The 17,165-nt window shown below is 41.2% G+C and overlaps 1 protein-coding gene across 1 annotated transcript; it reads left to right on the plus strand.

The window, feature by feature from the left end:
- The first annotated feature begins 1,394 nt into the window (after positions 1–1,394).
- LOC128413472 (cytochrome P450 2J4-like) lies at positions 1,395–13,611 on the plus strand. The gene is made up of 8 exons (XM_053387474.1): positions 1,395–1,410; positions 6,753–6,829; positions 7,523–7,685; positions 8,932–9,081; positions 9,441–9,601; positions 11,516–11,689; positions 12,949–13,090; positions 13,355–13,611. The coding sequence occupies exons 1-8, from the start codon at positions 1,395–1,397 to the stop codon at positions 13,609–13,611; spliced, it is 1,140 nt and encodes a 379-aa protein (XP_053243449.1).
- Positions 13,612–17,165: the final 3,554 nt, after the last annotated feature.

The raw sequence follows: 17,165 nt of genomic DNA on the forward strand, positions 1-17,165 counted from the left end.
TTCTTCCTTTTGCTACGAACATACCCATAAAAGCCTTTTTTGTTGCTTTTAACCTCTCTAGCAAGCCTGAGTTCATTCTGTGCTTTAGCTTTTCTGACTTTGTGTCTACACGTGCTGGCTATTTGTTTGAATTCCTCTTTGGTGGTTTCCCCCCTTTTCCATTTTTTGTACACATCCTTTTTTAATCTTAACTCAGTTAAAAGTTCTTTAGATAGCCACCCTGGCTTCTTTAGGCACCTTCCATGTTTCCGTCTCAATGGTATTGCCTGAAGTTGTGCTTTTACTATCTCCCTCTTAACAAACTCCCAGCCATCATGAACTCCCTTTCCTTTTAGTATTACTGTCCATGGGATCTCACCCAGCACTTCCCTAAGTTTTATGAAGTCGGCTTTCTTAAAGTCGAGAAATTGAGTCTTAGTATGCTTGGCTGCTCCTTTCCGCTGTATAGTAAACTTCAGAAGAGCATGATCACTCGCGCCTAATGATCCTTCCACTTCTACCCCACTAACCAGGTCATCAACATTGGTTAGGACCAGATCTAAAATGGCTGTTCCTCTTGTTGCTTCTCCCACTTTCTGGACAATGAAGTTGTCTGCAAGGCCAGTGAGGAATCTGTTTGACCTTATGCTCTTGGCTGAGTTTGACATCCAACAAATATCCGGGTAATTGAAGTCCCCCATTACTACTATCTCCCTTCCTTTTGCATGCTTGGCCATCTGTTCCAGGAAGGCATCATCTATGTCCTCCGCTTGGCTTGGGGATCTATAGTAAACTCCCACAATGAGGTCACTGTTATTCTTCTCTCCCTTAATTTTGACCCAAATGCTCTCACTTTGGCTTTGAGGTTCTAAATCTTGGATCTCTTCACAGGTATACACATCCCTGACATATAACGCCACTCCTCCTCCTTTCTTGTCTGGTCTGTTTCTCTGAAATAGATTGTATCCCTCCATTATTACATTCCAATCGTGGGACTTATCCCACCAGGTTTCAGTGATTCCTATTATGTCATATTTAGTTTGCTGTACCAAGAGCTCAAGCTCATCTTGTTTATTTCCCATGCTTTGCGCATTAGTGTACAGACATTGAAGTGCATTAATCATTCCCCCGTGTCTCTTATTTAAGGATTTTTTCCTCTCACCACTAGGTCTGCATGCTGGGGCAGTATCCTGGGGATACTTGGGCAGTATTACTCATTCCCCCAAATTAGCTTTTCCATGATAAATATATGTTAGGTATGTGAAACGCACAATCAGGTCTTGTAACAGTGCCTGGGGAACTCGCTGAGTGGAAGGTGCTATAGCATTGATGTTTGTGTGCAGGGAGGGCCAAGGTGTTACTGGGGGTGTCCACCTCAACATCACTGCATTGGCTCTCCCCGTGCCCAAGTTGCAATGAGGGATGTGAAAGGTAAGCACCGCTTGTGTTTGCATGGAAGCTGGGTTTTTTGCTTTTAAGCATGCTTTCCCTCTTCTTCTTCTAGGCTGGCCTAGTTCACTCCACCCCTCTGGTAATTAGTGTTTAGATCACTCCTTCCTTCAGAGGCATGGAAACAACTCCAATTCTTGAATGAAGTACATACCAGATCTAACCTTGACATAAGCGCTAAAAGAATTCATGCAAAGTGAAATGCAGCCCAAGATCTAATTAGATATGATGCAATAAATCTTGCCACATCTGTCTTCAGTCTGGTCTGTATAAAAGGTTGTTGGTGAATGAACAGAGACAAGTGACAATATCTTTGAAGGGAAGCAACACACTCTTGGGGAAACTATGTTCCAATGCACACAGCTATACTAGCAAAAGAAATCCACAGAGGAAAGATAACAACAGGAGAATGGCAGGGATCTTGGAAATTTTGATTTTTGTGCTGGTGGCTCTTCTGATTCTGCACTTCCTGAGACAGCTCTGGTCACACAGACGCTACCCTCCTGGACCTTTCCCACTTCCTGTCATTGGAGGCATGTGGCAGATTGGGAAAATACTTTCACCAGATACTTTCTTGAAGGTACTTCTTTCTAAATCATTTAGTAGTTGAGTAAGAAGCTGGCTTAATAGAACTGCAGATTATTTTATTTCTACAGCAACTGGTGAGTAAAGTGTTGTGTTGGTAAAACCTTCGGGAAAATGGAAGTGTGACATGTAGTGCAACTTGTCAATTGGAACAATTGTTCCTCTCTTCATCAAAACTACAGTATTCTGCAGGTATTCTGTTTTTTTTTATATATATAAATTTTTATTAATTTTTCAACAAATATTAAAAGACAATACAAAACAATACACAAACAAACAAACAAACATATAAACACGTATAATTTCTTAACCTTTTTTTCCTTAAACCTTCTTTCATCGACTTCCCCATACCTCCTTTTTCTGCATCCCTGTTTTAAATCTTTCCAGCAACCCCTAATTTCAATTACTTATAACATTTCCTTTAAATCCTTTTTCTCATATCCAGTTGTTTGTCACTGCAATTCTATTTTGCATTACCCAAGACATTTTAACACTCATTAATTTTGCAACAGTTCTTAAGATAAACTTTAAATTTCTTCCAATCTTCTTCCACCGTCTCTTTCCCTTGGTCGCGGATTCTGCCAGTCATCTCAGCCAGTCCCATGTAGTCAATCACCTTCGTCTGCCATTCTTCCAGTGTGGGTAGTTCTTGTGTCTTCCAATACTTTGCTAAAAGTACTCTTGCTGCTGTTGTCGCATACATAAAAAACGTCCTATCTTTCTTTGACACCAATTGGCCTACCATGCCCAGGAGAAAGGCCTCTGGTTTCTTCACAAAAGTGCATTTAAGCACCTTTTTCATTTCATTATAAATCATTTCCCAGAAGACCTTAATCTTTGGGCACGTCCACCAAAGGTGATAGAAAGTACCTTCAGTTTCATTACATTTCCAGCATTTATTATTGGGCAAATGATAGATTTTTGCAAGCTTGACTGGGGTCATGTACCACCTATAAATCATTTTCATAATATTCTCTCTTAAGGCATTACATGCCGTGAACTTTATACTGGTGGTCCATAACTGTTCCCAGTCAGCAAACATAATGTCATGTCCAATGTCTTGTGCCCATTTAATCATAACTGATTTAACCATCTCATCCTGTGTGTTCCATTTCAACAGCAAGTTATACATTCTTGACAAATTCTTAGTATTGGGTTCCAAAAGCTCTGTTTCTAATTTCGACCTCTCCACCTGAAAGCCAATTTTCCTGTCCTGTTTAAAAACTTCATTTATCTGGTAATAATGAAGCCAGTCTCTTACTTTAGACTTCAATTTCTCATAACTCTGCAATTTAACTTTTCCCTCCTCATACTCTATAATTTCCCAATATTTCGGCCATTTGGATTCCATATTTAATTTTTTCACTTCCTTAGCTTCCATCGGTGACAACCACCTGGGGGTTTTATTTTCCAACAAATCTTTGTACCGAATCCAGACATTGTATAGGGCTTTTCTAACAATATGGTTTTTGAAACCTTGGTGGATTTTAACCTTGTCATACCATATATATGCATGCCAGCCAAATCTGTTATTGAACCCTTCCAAATCCAAAATATCTGTATTTTCAAGAAGCAGCCAATTTTTCAGCCAGCAAAAAGCCGCTGATTCATAATACAATTTTAAGTCCGGCAGGGCAAACCCCCCTCTTTCTTTTGCATCAGTTAGTATCTTAAATTTTATTCTGGGCTTTTTGCCCTGCCAGACAAATCTAGATATATCTTTTTGCCACCTCTTGAAACAATCCATTTTATCCACAATCTGCAATGTTTGAAACAGAAATAACATTCTCGGCAAAACATTCATCTTGATAACAGCAATTCGGCCTAACAAGGAAAGTCTCAGATTTGACCATATTTCTAAATCTTTTTTCACTTCTGCCCAACATTTCTCATAGTTATCTTTAAATAGATTCACATTCTTGGATGTCAAATTTATCCCCAGGTATTTCACCTTCTTTGCTATCGTTAAACCAGTATCACTCTGGAATTTCTCTCTTTCTGCAACTGTTAAATTTTTATCCAATACTTTCGTTTTCTGTTTGTTCAGCTTAAAACCTGCTAATTGACCAAATACTTGTATTAACTCTAAAACTCTTCTCGTACTAGTGTCTGGCTCTTGTAAAGTTAAAACTAAATCATCTGCAAATGCTCTCAGTTTGTATTGTTTAGCTCCGACCTGAATCCCTTTAACCAGCTGGTCCCCTCTGATCATGTTTAATTAAACCTCCAGGACAGATATAAAAAGCAGTGGGGATATTGGGCATCCCTGTCGTGTCCCTTTTTCAATAGCAAATTCTTCTGTAACCACATTATTTACAATCAGTTTTGCTTATAGGATATACACTTATTGGAAATGAAAAGCAAATCTGCAGGTATTCTGCATGCTATAGCAACTTTAATTGTACACATAGTAAATTCAGTTAAGGATTTCAATGTAATAATAATAATAATGATAATAATAATAATAATAATTTATTATTTATACCCTGCTCATCTTAATCTGGCTTGGTTTCCCCAGTCACTCTGGGCAGCTTCCAACAAAATATTAAAAATACACTAAAACATCAGACATTAAAAACTTCGGGTCATTCCAGGTCAGTTCAACACGTCATGTCACCCACTGTCTTGCATTTTGATGAAACTTGGCGTACACCTTTCCCTTAAGGTTGAAAGAACCCCCCTTAAATTTCCCCCCTCTATCTCAAACGGTTTTACTTTTATAGCACTTCAAAGTTTCGTGAAATCTGCATTTCTGTTCCTCTTGAGATCCTTGGCCTTGCGTACATTTTATTTTTCCCCCTCCATAACCAATGATCATATCAGATAGAGGGGGGACATTTAAGGGGGTTTCTTTCAACCATAAGGGAAGGGAATACACCAAGTTTCATCAAAATCCAAGACGGTGGGTGACAAAGCCCTTGTTTTTTGCATTGATTTGATGTGGAATGACCCTTTCCCTAAATAGGGCTGCCTTCAGATGTCTTCTAAAAGTCAGATAGTTATTTATTTCCTTGACATCTGATGGGAGGGCGTTCCACAATAACCGCTTCTCACAGTGAGGGAACCGCCAGAAGGCCCTTGGCGCTGGACTGCAGTGTCCGGGCTGAACGATAGGGGTGGAGATGCTCCTTCAGGTATACTGGGCCAAAGCCATTTAGGACTTTAAAGGTCAGCACCAACACACTGAATTTTGCTGGGAAATGTACTGAAAGCCAAGTAGGTCTTTCAAGATTTCAATTTTCTCATCATAACGAATCTTATCTGGCTTGTTTGCATCACCAATAATCATTTTTTAAATATATAATGCCAGATTGATTGGCTGTATGATTACCCTGTATTTAATTTTGGGGGAGCAAATCCATATACATTATTCAGGGATATATAAGAAAAGAAAAACTTTTTGTATACATTATATTAGCTGCAATATTCTAAAATACGTTTGTGAATTACTTTTTTACATATGGGATGACTTTATATTTGACTATGAATTTAATATTCTATAAATTTATATGTATATTCTATACACTGTATTTACTCGATTGTAATGCATACCTTTTTTTGGCCAAATAACGTCATGAAAATTAGGGTGTGCATTAGATTTGATGGCACATTTACATTCACCAGCAAATACGTTTTTGGTTTCAAGGTTTTGAAAATTGAGGTGCACATACTGTATGTATATGTAAATGTCTCCCATAAAACAAAATGATTTCTATTAACTAATATATTGTTATAAGTAGAGTGGGGAGATCTTCCATTAAACCCAAGAAATTGATGAATGTCAGAATCTAGCTAATATTGGGGATATGAATGCAAAACACAATCTGCAGAACTGTGCCACACAAGGAATCCCTGGGCTGGCTTATGGGAACCAGCTTGACCAGGGCTAGTTAAGAACAAAAACATTAATAAACAAAGGTGTGGATGGCTTGTAATTAGCACATCAAAGGAAGGTTCTCAGGTCTGTGCTCACAGGCTGGCCTCACAGGAGAAATGTTGCTCTAAAAAACTAGGCTTGGGATAGCAGATGGATGGGGAGGAGTTGCTTGGAGCAAAGGTGTGTTAGGAAGAAGAAGGAGAACAAAGACAGTACCTTGGACGAGAGCCTTGGACTATAGTGCTACACTGCTGCGGGGAACAAGCCACCCCAGAGATGACCATCCTGTAAGATCTGGACTCCCACAATTCAAATTCAGTTGCAAATATGCGAATAAATCATTTTTCTTAAAGCTACAACAGTTTCCACTACATCCTGATTCTCAAAATAGCACAGACCCTGTGGGAGTGCCTGGAACCTCCTTGGCATCTTGCCACAGCAGCTTGGCAGAGATTGGAGGTGGCCCCCAACCTTTTAACAATATAAAGAATTATAAGGGCTATAAGAAACCCACCCTGGATTGAGAAAATCTAAGCAACTATTAGCCAGTTTTGAATCCGAGCACTGCCAGGGCCACTGCTGCACAGAAAAGCACCTGTGAGCTGCTGCAGCCACCACCACCTCACCTGGTGCTTGTGAGCAGGACCTACCACAGGGGAGGAGGGTCAACTCCTGCCTGAGTATCACTCCTTCAGGGATGTGTTCTGCAAGAAGGAACCAGCAAAGTTGCCATGGCACCAACTATATTGCTGTGTGATTGAGCTATTCCTGGGGGCGCCCTTCCCTTGGAGCTGCCTCTACCCAACGTCTGAGGCTGAGCTTACACTTCTGTAGTAGTTCCTGGATAATGATTTGGCAACAGGCTTCTTGCAGTCACTGAAGGTGCTGGATGGTGCCCCAGTAGTGTTTGTCAAGAAGAAGTGGGCAGTGGAGCTGAAGGTAAAAAAGGGTAAAGGATCCCTGGACAGTTGAGTCCGGTCAAAGGCGACTATGGGGTTGCGGCGCTCATCTCGCTTTCAGGTCGAGGGAGCCGTGACGGAAGCCAGAGAGCACGGAAACACTGTTTACCTTCCCGTCACAGTGGTACCTATTTATCTACTTGTACTGGTGTGCTTTCAAACTGCTAAATTGGCAGAAGCTGGGACAAAGCAATGGGAGCTCATCACCAACCTTCCAATCAGCAAGCCCAAGATACTCAGTGGTTTAGACCACAGCACCAACTGCGTCCCTTTAGTGGAGCTGAAACCTTGCTTGGATTATAGAAACCTCAACCTGATCAAATCCCCACTTGGTACCCATTGCCTCTCTGAACGGTTTTCCTTTGCCCCACTCCTTTCCCATGGAAGACTCATTCTTTAGTGCTAAATCGGAGCAAATGTCAATCTGAATAAAATCTAAACTTCTGTTTGTTCTGACTGAGCAGGGGGCGGGCAGCAGAACAAGATTTAGTGTGGGTAAGTCCTCAGTCTCACAACAACTGGATAGCCTTGAAATACACTCTGTTGTGGCGAAAAAGAAGCCTTTGCCAGCTCACTGAATGCCTGTGGCAATGGGCTATAGTCACAAAAGCTTGTAATAATCTGCTATATTTTAACATGACGGTTCTCTTTTCTACTTTGATGCTAATGGCAGCTGCCTAAGCAATATGGAGACATTTACAATGTATGGCTCGGACGTTATCCTGTGGTAGTACTGTCTGGATTCCAAACGGTGAAAGAAGGCCTTACAAACTCACCAGAAGTCTTGTCTGAACGACCGGTGACCCCTTTCCTGAAAGCTGTATTTAAAAAAAAGGGTAAGTTGTTGAGAAGGCTGATGGGTTTTGCTGGCCCTATCTCCAGAGAAGAGTATAAAATCAAACTTTGACTATGCCCATCAACCGAAGCTCTTTCCAACAGCAGAGGTCTTCAAAGAAGTCATTGCACTGCATTTACCAGCTTGGTCATTAGGCACTAAGATTGCCACAAAATGTGGTTCATAGGCTAGGCTCTTGTGCAAAACTCAGAAGTCAACAAAGGTGATATGAACTTATGATAACACTTTTTGTGGGAATCTTGGGAAGGTACTGAAAGAGGAAGTCTTGCTGATTTGAAAGGAAGAAGTGACTCTTCCGTGCATGAGAAGTAGAGTGAAGGAATTAGTGGTGAATATATTCTGATTTCATTAATCCTTTGATGCCTCCTCAATGCTACATGACTGCTGTCCAGAGGGACTAAAGTGCAAAAAAGTGGAACCAAAATAAACTAGAAGAAAAAAATTATAGGATTTCAGCAGAAAGTTATAGGATATACACTTATTGGAAATGAAGCAGTCTCTTCTTTTTATGTTTAGGTTCTTTTCTTTATTGATTTGGCTTTTTATGAACCTTATTTTTTGATAGTTTTCTATAAGTATTACTTATATGCAGGAATTAATATTTGAACATATATATCTGTGATAAAGGAAGACGTTTACAGAGAACTGAGGATTAGAAAAAGAAGGGATCTGTGGAAGACAAATCAGAGAGGGTTTTCTCAGGGTGTGAGGCTGAGGAACGGGGAGACCTCCCAGGTGGGAGATGGGGGGAATCAACTCTCGGTATTCTTTTCTTGATATGTTGCCTTTTCTTATCTTTCTATAAAAGAGTTTGGATTTTATTGCTTAATATGTTAAAACTTTTTTTAAAAACTCTATTAAAAGAAAAGGAAATGAAGCAGTGTGACCACCTCAATAACATAACAATCACAAATAATCATGAATGCACCATTAAAAGGATATCTGGAAGGATCCTGTGTGCTATATTGAAATAAGTTCCAGTGCTTGAAGGCAAGATAGAGTGATGGCCTCTTAGGCATTTTCTGAAGAGTACAGTGCTGGTGAATATCACTTTACTAGACAGATTCTGTGCCAGTCTTGCAGTTCTTAAGCTGTGAAAGAATGGCATCTCTGAAATGCACAGGCATTATCTGCACTAAATTTGGTCTCATCTTGATTGACTGACAATTTTAAAAATATGGCATTTTTGTGAGTAATGTTTTCTCATTGATTCCTTCCTGTTTTAGGTTTGGTCTTTTCAAATGGTCACACCTGGAAGCAGCAGAGACGGTTCAGTGTCATTACTATGCGGAAGCTGGGTCTGGGGAAGAAAGGCATGGAGTTCCAAATACAAGAGGAAGCCCATCGTCTTGTGAAGGTCTTTGCACATGCAAAAGGTATGTGATATTACCGTATTTACATGAATCAAATCACCCTCCAATCTAATGAAGACCTCAGTTTTCAAAACCTTGAAACCAACAAAGTATTTGCTGGTGAATGCAAATGTGCCATCAAATCTAATGTGCACCCTAATTTTCACACTGTAATTTGGCCAAAAAAGGTGCACATTACATTCACGTAAATATGGTAAGTAATGATGCTGATACCTATCCCAGTTTGCAGAGATCTTTATGCACAATCTCTGCACATTTTGGAATGGAATTTCATACATTTTCACTTTTATTCAAATATTTTTAAAATAGCAATTGATCCTAGCAGCTTTCTGAGATATAAATGTAAATGATTTCATTTGCAGGGCAGCCACATGATTTTTCACTCCTCATCACTAATGCAGTGTCCAGCTTGATATGTGTTTTGGCTTTTGGATACCGATTTTCTCTTGAAGATGAAAAATTCCAAAAATTGATTGATGCCGTTGATTGCCTCTTGAAAGATTCAAATACCTTACTTCACTTGGTGAGTAGACTTTTGATTCCCAGAGGCCCTAACTCAAATAAGCATTCACAGAACATTTTGGCAGTACTCCTTAATCTTAGGGCTCATCTACACTTCCATTTATCCTGCAGGTTTCTCCCCCTGGAAAACCTGCTGTTCGCCACTGAATTGGAACAATTGTCAGTTGCTTCTTCTGTGAGTTGATGTTCCAATTCAGTGATAAACAGTGGGTTTTCCTGGGGAAAGTGGCAGGAAAATGAAAAACCATTTGGATCCGTGTCTAGAAAGCAGGGCACAAGCAGAAGTATGCATGAGCCCTCAGAGTACTCGATTCATTGCAGGGATATGTGGATTTAAATCCGGGTTGGATGGCCCGTCTTGTATGCCTCCTTCCAGCAACTTCTGCAGCCAAGCTGATACCAAGGAAGGAAAGTCCACAACCTCCTGAGGGCGTCCATTCCACTGTTAAACAGCTCTTGCTGTCAGAAAGTTCTTGATGATATTCAGTCAGAATCTCCTTTCTTGAAAATTGAAGCCATTGATTCAAGTCCTACCCTATTATTATACTCAGCAGGGTATAATAATAATGATTGCTAATGATAATGATAACAATTAGCACTATTTTTCTAGAAAAAAAGGTGCCACAACTCACCATTAACGCCTCCCTTGTTCTCTTATAATGGCAATGGTGCCAAGCTGAGAGGTGCCGGAACTGAGTTCTAGTGAGTTTCATCTGAAAAAGAAGCCATGATGATGATGATGATGATGATGATTGGAGAAAACAAGCTAGCTCCATTTTCTTTGTGACAGCTACAAATTCACCTGTTACCTCATTCAACCCATGCTTTATGAGTTTTGTCGCAAGAATATCACGGGTGACTTTGTCAAAAGCCTTACTGAAATCAAGATACGCTATAACCACAGCATTCTCCTGATTCACCAAGCTTGTAACTCTATCAAAAAGAGAAATGAGATTCATTTGGCATGGCTTACTTTTGAGAAACCCATGCTGGGTCTTAGTAATCACAGCATCCTTTACTAAGTGCTCACAGACCGACTGCTGAATGAATGAATGTTGCACTAAACTCTTTGCAACAAAAATGAGCCAAAATGTGAAAATAATTCACCTTAGCACTGTGTCCTTAAGCTTTGATAGTTCACATAAATTTAATACATATATACCTCACTTTTCTCTAAAGTATTCAAAGAGGCTAAAGAGAAACCAGGAATGAACAAAAAAACCCCACAAAGCTTCAGAAGCAATATAATCATAACTGCAACACCTATTAAAAACTTATTAAAATAATATGTAGCAGAATCAGAACAGACAGGTTAGTTAAGTTCAGAACACAGCAGCATCCATCCATCAACAGATCATCTTCAGAACCATGTTTATTCACTTAAACAGAAAAGTTTAGGAGGAACTACCTAGAAAGGGTATTTCATGTTTTTGCTGCCACTATGGGAAATTCTCCAAGATTTCTGCCAGCTGCTATATTTCTAATGGTGATGGGACCCAGAGCAGGGCTCAGAGATGGAAGTTGTGGTTCTGAAAGGAGAATACAGCTTTAGGGACCCTGGTCCTGGGTCATGAAGGGCTTAAAAATACATAAGAATGGTGTAAAACGAATGTTATATGAACTGACTGCTGGCAGCTGCTTTTTGTACTGGTTAAACATCCCAACCTGTCTTCTAATGTGGTCCTATTTAGTATGCCCAATTCACTGCCAGCTGAAGTGATGTAAAAGCACTCTGCCACCTGCCACCCAGGAGTAACTCTGGGTCAAAGAGCGCCCACAGACATTTAGCCACAGCCTCAATAATAATCCAGGCCATGATGCTGAAGTGCCAGTCCAAATGAGTTTGTTGACAGACCTTGTTACCTAACCATTTTGTGGTAGTGACTTGTGGTTTTTGCTTTCTCCTCCTCTGCAGCTGTATGAAGTCTTCCCATGGCTCATGAAACATTTCCCAGGGCCTCATAGGAAGTTATTTGCCTCTGCAGACTTGGTACTTTCATTTGCAAAGGAGGAGTTAGAAAGGCATAAAGAGCAACGAAAGGATGAGCCGCAGGATTTCATTGATTTCTATCTACTTCAGATGGAGAAAGTAAGCATCCACTGTCAACTCCAGGCACTTGGGGCCTGTCCACACTACAATGTGTGTTTGTCTGAGTTCCCACTTACCGTATTTTTTGCTCTATAAGACTCACTTTTTCCCTCCTAAAAAGTAAGGGGAAATGTGCGTGCGTCTTATGGAGCGAATGCAGGCTGCACAGCTATCACAGGAGCCAGAACAGCAAGAGGGATTGCTGCTTTCACTGCGCAACGATCCCTCTTGCTGTTCTGGCTTCTGAGATTCAGAATATTTTTTTTCTTGTTTTCCTCCTCCAAAAACTAGGTGCGTCTTGTGGTCTGGTGCATCTTATAGAGCAAAAAATACGGTACTTGTGTAGTCCAGATGAAGTTACCCTCAAACAGCACCTGTCTTGATTCTTTCCCTCTGTAAATTTGGGTGTACCTAATACAGGGATAATTCAATATACAGTTGTACCTTGGTTCTCAAAGGGAATCCATTCCGGAAGTCTATTCAACTTCCAAAACGTTTGAAAACCAAGGTGCAGCTTCTGACTGGCTGCAGGAACTTCCGGATTTGCGGCATTTGGGAGCCAAGACATTTGAGTCACAAGGCGTTCAACAACCAAGGTACGACTGTATTGGGGGAAATTGGACTTTAAACCACTTCATTTGGGGTCATAGATGATTTATCGTGATGGTTTTGGTTGGGTGGATCAATAATCACTTTTTGCTGCTCAGAGTGGCTGGGGAAGCCCAGCCAGATGGGCGGGGTATAAATTATTATTATTATTATTATTATTATTATTATTATTATTATTTCCTTTCAGCCTCCTTTTCTAGTCCAGCCAGCTTGATTTCATTTTGGGGTGGGGTGGGGTGGTCAGACAACAAAGCCACAGAACCATTCAGAAGTGTAGAAAGTCCCTGATCTGCTCTGAGATGCCTTGTTAGTGGTGTGATCTGATTCAGAAAAACATTTCCAAGATCACCCCAGTTCACCTTGTAATTTCAGGTACGCAAACAGACAATGCAAACCACTATTAAATAAGTTTGGAAGAGGACACCCATAAACTTATTATCTCTTATTCTGCATGTCTTCAGAAGGGTGTTGGAGAGATCCTTTCCTACTCCAATCCATGACTATGTCCAAGTATCTTCCTGCACACTCACCTGCAAAACATATTATTAGGTGTTGCAATAGGAAGACACCCCCCCACCCCAAGGTCAGATAGATTTTGTGTGGCCTGTAAATAATTCCAACATTTCACCTTTTCCCATTATCGTCAATAGAGCAAGGATGACCCCAACTCTACCTTTGATGAAGAGAACCTGGCAGAGTGTGTTCTTGACCTCTTTGTCGCAGGGACAGAGACGACTGCTGCTACTCTGCAATGGGGACTGCTCCTCATGGTGTCTTATCCAGATGTTCAAGGTGAGGGAGAACTTTGCAATGGAAGCAAGCACCTCCCTAGATCCCTGTAGGGAAGAGCTTAGATTTATCTGCTTTTTTTAGTAGCAGGTTGTGATTCTTCCAAGGTGTCATAATGGGTGGATGACAAATATATGTTCATAGTCTGAGCACAATTATTTTCTCAAGAGCAACCATCCTCTACAGTTTAGTTGCTGTGTGTTTCTCAGATTAAAACTAGTGGATTTTAAAATACGGTAAAGCTTAATTTCCCACTTTTTCCTGCAGATAAAGTCTACAAGGAGATGGAAGATGTTTTAGGTTCCACCCTTCCCATTTGCTATGAAGATCGAAAGAAACTGCCTTACACCAATGCGGTGATGCATGAAATTTTGCGTGCAAAATATCCCTTATTAATTGGGATTCCCAGGCGAAGTGCAAAGGATATGGAAATGCATGGTTTTCACATTCCAAAGGTACAGGATATAGATAAGGCAACAGCTGTATATTTTGAAAGCAAAGAGCACCTGATAGTGGCACTTTAAATGCACACATGTAGCACAAAATCTGAGGGAGAAGGATCTCCCCTCTCTCTCGAAAAAAATATCTGAAGATTAATAACCTGAAAGTTAAAAAATTCTATTATGACAAATACAAGGAACAGACTATTGCATAAGTGATCTGGAATGAGAGGATGAAACCCAAACACATAACTAGTTTTATCAAGATACATATAATCATAGAATTGTAGAGTTGGAAGGGACGCTGAGGGTCATCTAGTCCAACTCCTTGCAATACAGGAATCTCAACTACAACATCCATAACAGATGGTCATCTAACCTCCAAAGGCATAAAAACTTGCAAGGAAAGTATCCAGTACAAGAATCCCTGGACCTGCTTTCCTATAATTTGGCAGGCTTTTTCCACCTGTGAGGGATTAGCATGCATGCCAATCTCATTCCCTTCTGTTAAAAGGGAAAGAAAAGTTATATAATTCCCAACAACAAATAGAAGCAGAAGGAGAGTAGCCTCAAACACGCCCTGTGCTGAACTCAGCAGCCTCTGATGTGCCTTGGGCTGACACACACTATATTCTGATGCACCAAATCAGAATTAGAATTAAATATTGTGATTATTGTACACCATAAATATAGACTGTATCTTGGTATGTTAGAAATGTGTTAAGATTGATTACTGCGGCAGTGAATGGCAAAACTGTTTTGTGCTGGTCCAGACACATTCTGAGCCAACTGTTTCTTCTTTTCAGAGGACACTTGTTTTTACAGATCTGAACTCTGTTCTTGTCGATCCCACGCGATGGGAAACACCTGAAGAGTTCAACCCGCACCATTTTTTGGACACGGATGGAAATTTTAGGTCTAGAGAAGAATACCTGCCATTTGGAGCAGGTAAATGTAGAAATAATCATGGCCATATTTAGTAGCTTGTTTCAAACAAGCGAATGGTCAAAGGTGATTAAACAGAGGGAGGGCCATGAATGGATCCCCTGTGGTTTAAAAATCAGGTTGGAGTGATAGTGTTGAGAGAGCAATGAATTTAACATTCTTCTTCCACACCATTTTCAATCCAATCTGAATTCTCCCTCCATAGAGTAGGGGTATCTCTCCAGATGTTGTTGGGCTACAACGTCCATCATCCATGACTCTTGCCCATGCTGGCTGGAGCTGACAGGAGTTGTAGTGGCACTTGGAGGGTAACACATTGGCTATCCCTGCTTTGGCGCAAACAGCATCTCTGGAAGAGCAATTTAGTTTAGGGAAATGGTTTAAGAGGGGAAGGGTTAAAATCTTCACTCTCCTAGAATTAAAGCCCCAATCAGAATTGGGGGATCCAGTGGCTATATATATTTATCTATTGCAGTTTTCTTCCTTTTTTATTTACAAAATTATATACTGAAAGTTTCATAAAATTCCAAAAATTATTAACATAAAATGATGAACTAGTTATAAACTGTAACTCTGTTGTAAATTGCATCCACTTCCATGTACAAAATATTTTTTTTCTCTATGGCTGCTGCAGAAGGTGAGCCCAGAACAACCAGCTGCTCCAGCCTCTTCTCGCTCTCTTTCCATCTCTCTCTCTCCATTTCTTCTTTTTGTTGTAAGGAGCATCGCACCCCATAGTCGCCTTTGACCGGATCTCCATCGTGAGAGCCAGTGTGGTGTAGTGGTTAAGAGCGGTAGTCACGTAATCTGGGGAACTGGGTTCGCGTCTCCGCTCCTCCACATGCAGCTGCTGGGTGACCTTGGGCCAGCCACACTTCTTTGAAGTCTCTCAGCCCCACTCACCTCACAGAGTGTTTGTTGTGGGGGAGGAAGGGAAAGGAGATTGTTAGCCGCTTTGAGACTCCTGAAGGGGAGTGAAAGTCGGGATATCAAATCCAAACTACTCTTCTTCTTCTTCTTCTTCTTCTTCTTCTTCTTCTTCTTCTTCTTCTTCTTCCATCATCACTGTGGCAGCTGCCTCTATTGGCCACCAGGTGTCTTCTCTGAGATGTTGGGGATTCACCCACAGGCAATGTGTGCACTTTGATTATTCCTTCCCTTAAGCCAGGGGTCAGCAAGGTTTACCGGCCATGAGCCGGATTACTCCCACAGAGATCGTCTGTGGACCGGACTGGCGCAGCGCGACGCCGGAAATCGCGTCTGCGCATGCCCAGACGCCAAAAATTGCACCTGCGCAGAAGCAATTTTTGGCATCTGGACATGTGCAGACGCGATTTCCAGTATCTGCACATGCGCAGACACAATTTCTGGTGCCGCTCGGCGTGTCCCCGTGCCGCGCTGCACTGGTTTAGTGCAGTGTGCGGGGGACTCGTTGAGCGGATGGCTTGGTTCAGGGGTGGCTCGTAGGATGGTAAAATGGTCTTCATGGGCCACACATTGCTGACCCCTGCCTTAAGCTGTTCTGGCAGTAGTTAGACCTGCTTTCCCAAAGTACTACATATAGTGATACAGCCACGACCTGTATGCTCCATATCCAAATTCTCACTCTGCTTTCAAGCTTAGTCTTCCTTTGGGAACTGCAGCCGCTCAAGGTCAGCTTCCAGTATTTCCTGGAGCAAAGCCAGGACCCTCAGGATGTCAGCCCAGAGGATTAAAGGGAGGTACTTTGGGAGTAGCTGTTTTCCAGCTTTTTGTTGCTGTTGTTATGGCTAAAACTACTGGCTGAGCAAACCAGATGAACTGGAGAATAGATGGAGTTGGTTATGACTCACTTGCTGCTTCCGCCTTCTTTCCTCTGCAGGGGCTCGAGCCTGTGTGGGAGAGCAGATGGCCAAGATGGAGATATTCCTCTTCCTAACCACCCTGTTGAGGGCATTCCGCTTCCAGCTGCCAGAAGGAGTGAAAGAAGTCAATAACAAGCCTGTTTTGGGGCTGACATTGCACCCCCACCCTCACAAACTCTGTGCTATTCCCCGCTGCAGTGCATCAGGAAGCATATAAAAATAATTACCGTGGTTTATTTATTTATTGCCATAAATTTCTCCATTATTATTATTTTTCACTTTGACTGACATTCTGTCCTTGGCTTTCTCAGTTCTACTATCATTGGACCAATTAAAATATCCCTCTTTTGTTGCAGGGGCAGAGTTGGTAATCTTTGATAATATGGCACTCTGAGCTAGGCCAAAATTTGGCACCCCCAAACAGATCTTCTCAATTATGTGTCTTCCCAATTTTGTGCCCCCTCGGCTCAGTGCCCTGTGGAGGGGAACCTCCCATGCCCTTTGCAGTTTCTGTGCTCAGGACTGAATTCTATATCTGAACTTAGGTATTTTTACCCTATTCCATTCAAAGGTGAAAAGGAGGTTCATTTGTTGAATCTGCTCTTTTTCAGCTTATGGAGTCATTGTATTTTCTTTGTTAAGTGCTGAATTGGACATTTAAAATGGAGAATTGCATGCTGAGATGGGTCAGTGGTGGAGTTTTGTGCTGTGTTGACATACTAACCTATTTGTAGCACAAAAATGTAGCTTTTTTCGATCCAGAATCATTCATTCTTGTCCTCAACATACTGCTTTCATTCTAGACTGATTCTAGATCCTGCCTAGGGGTGGCTACTTGATATGTGAAAA

This window comes from Podarcis raffonei, chromosome 5 (genome assembly GCF_027172205.1).
Source record: "Podarcis raffonei isolate rPodRaf1 chromosome 5, rPodRaf1.pri, whole genome shotgun sequence".
NCBI lineage: Eukaryota > Metazoa > Chordata > Lepidosauria > Squamata > Lacertidae > Podarcis > Podarcis raffonei.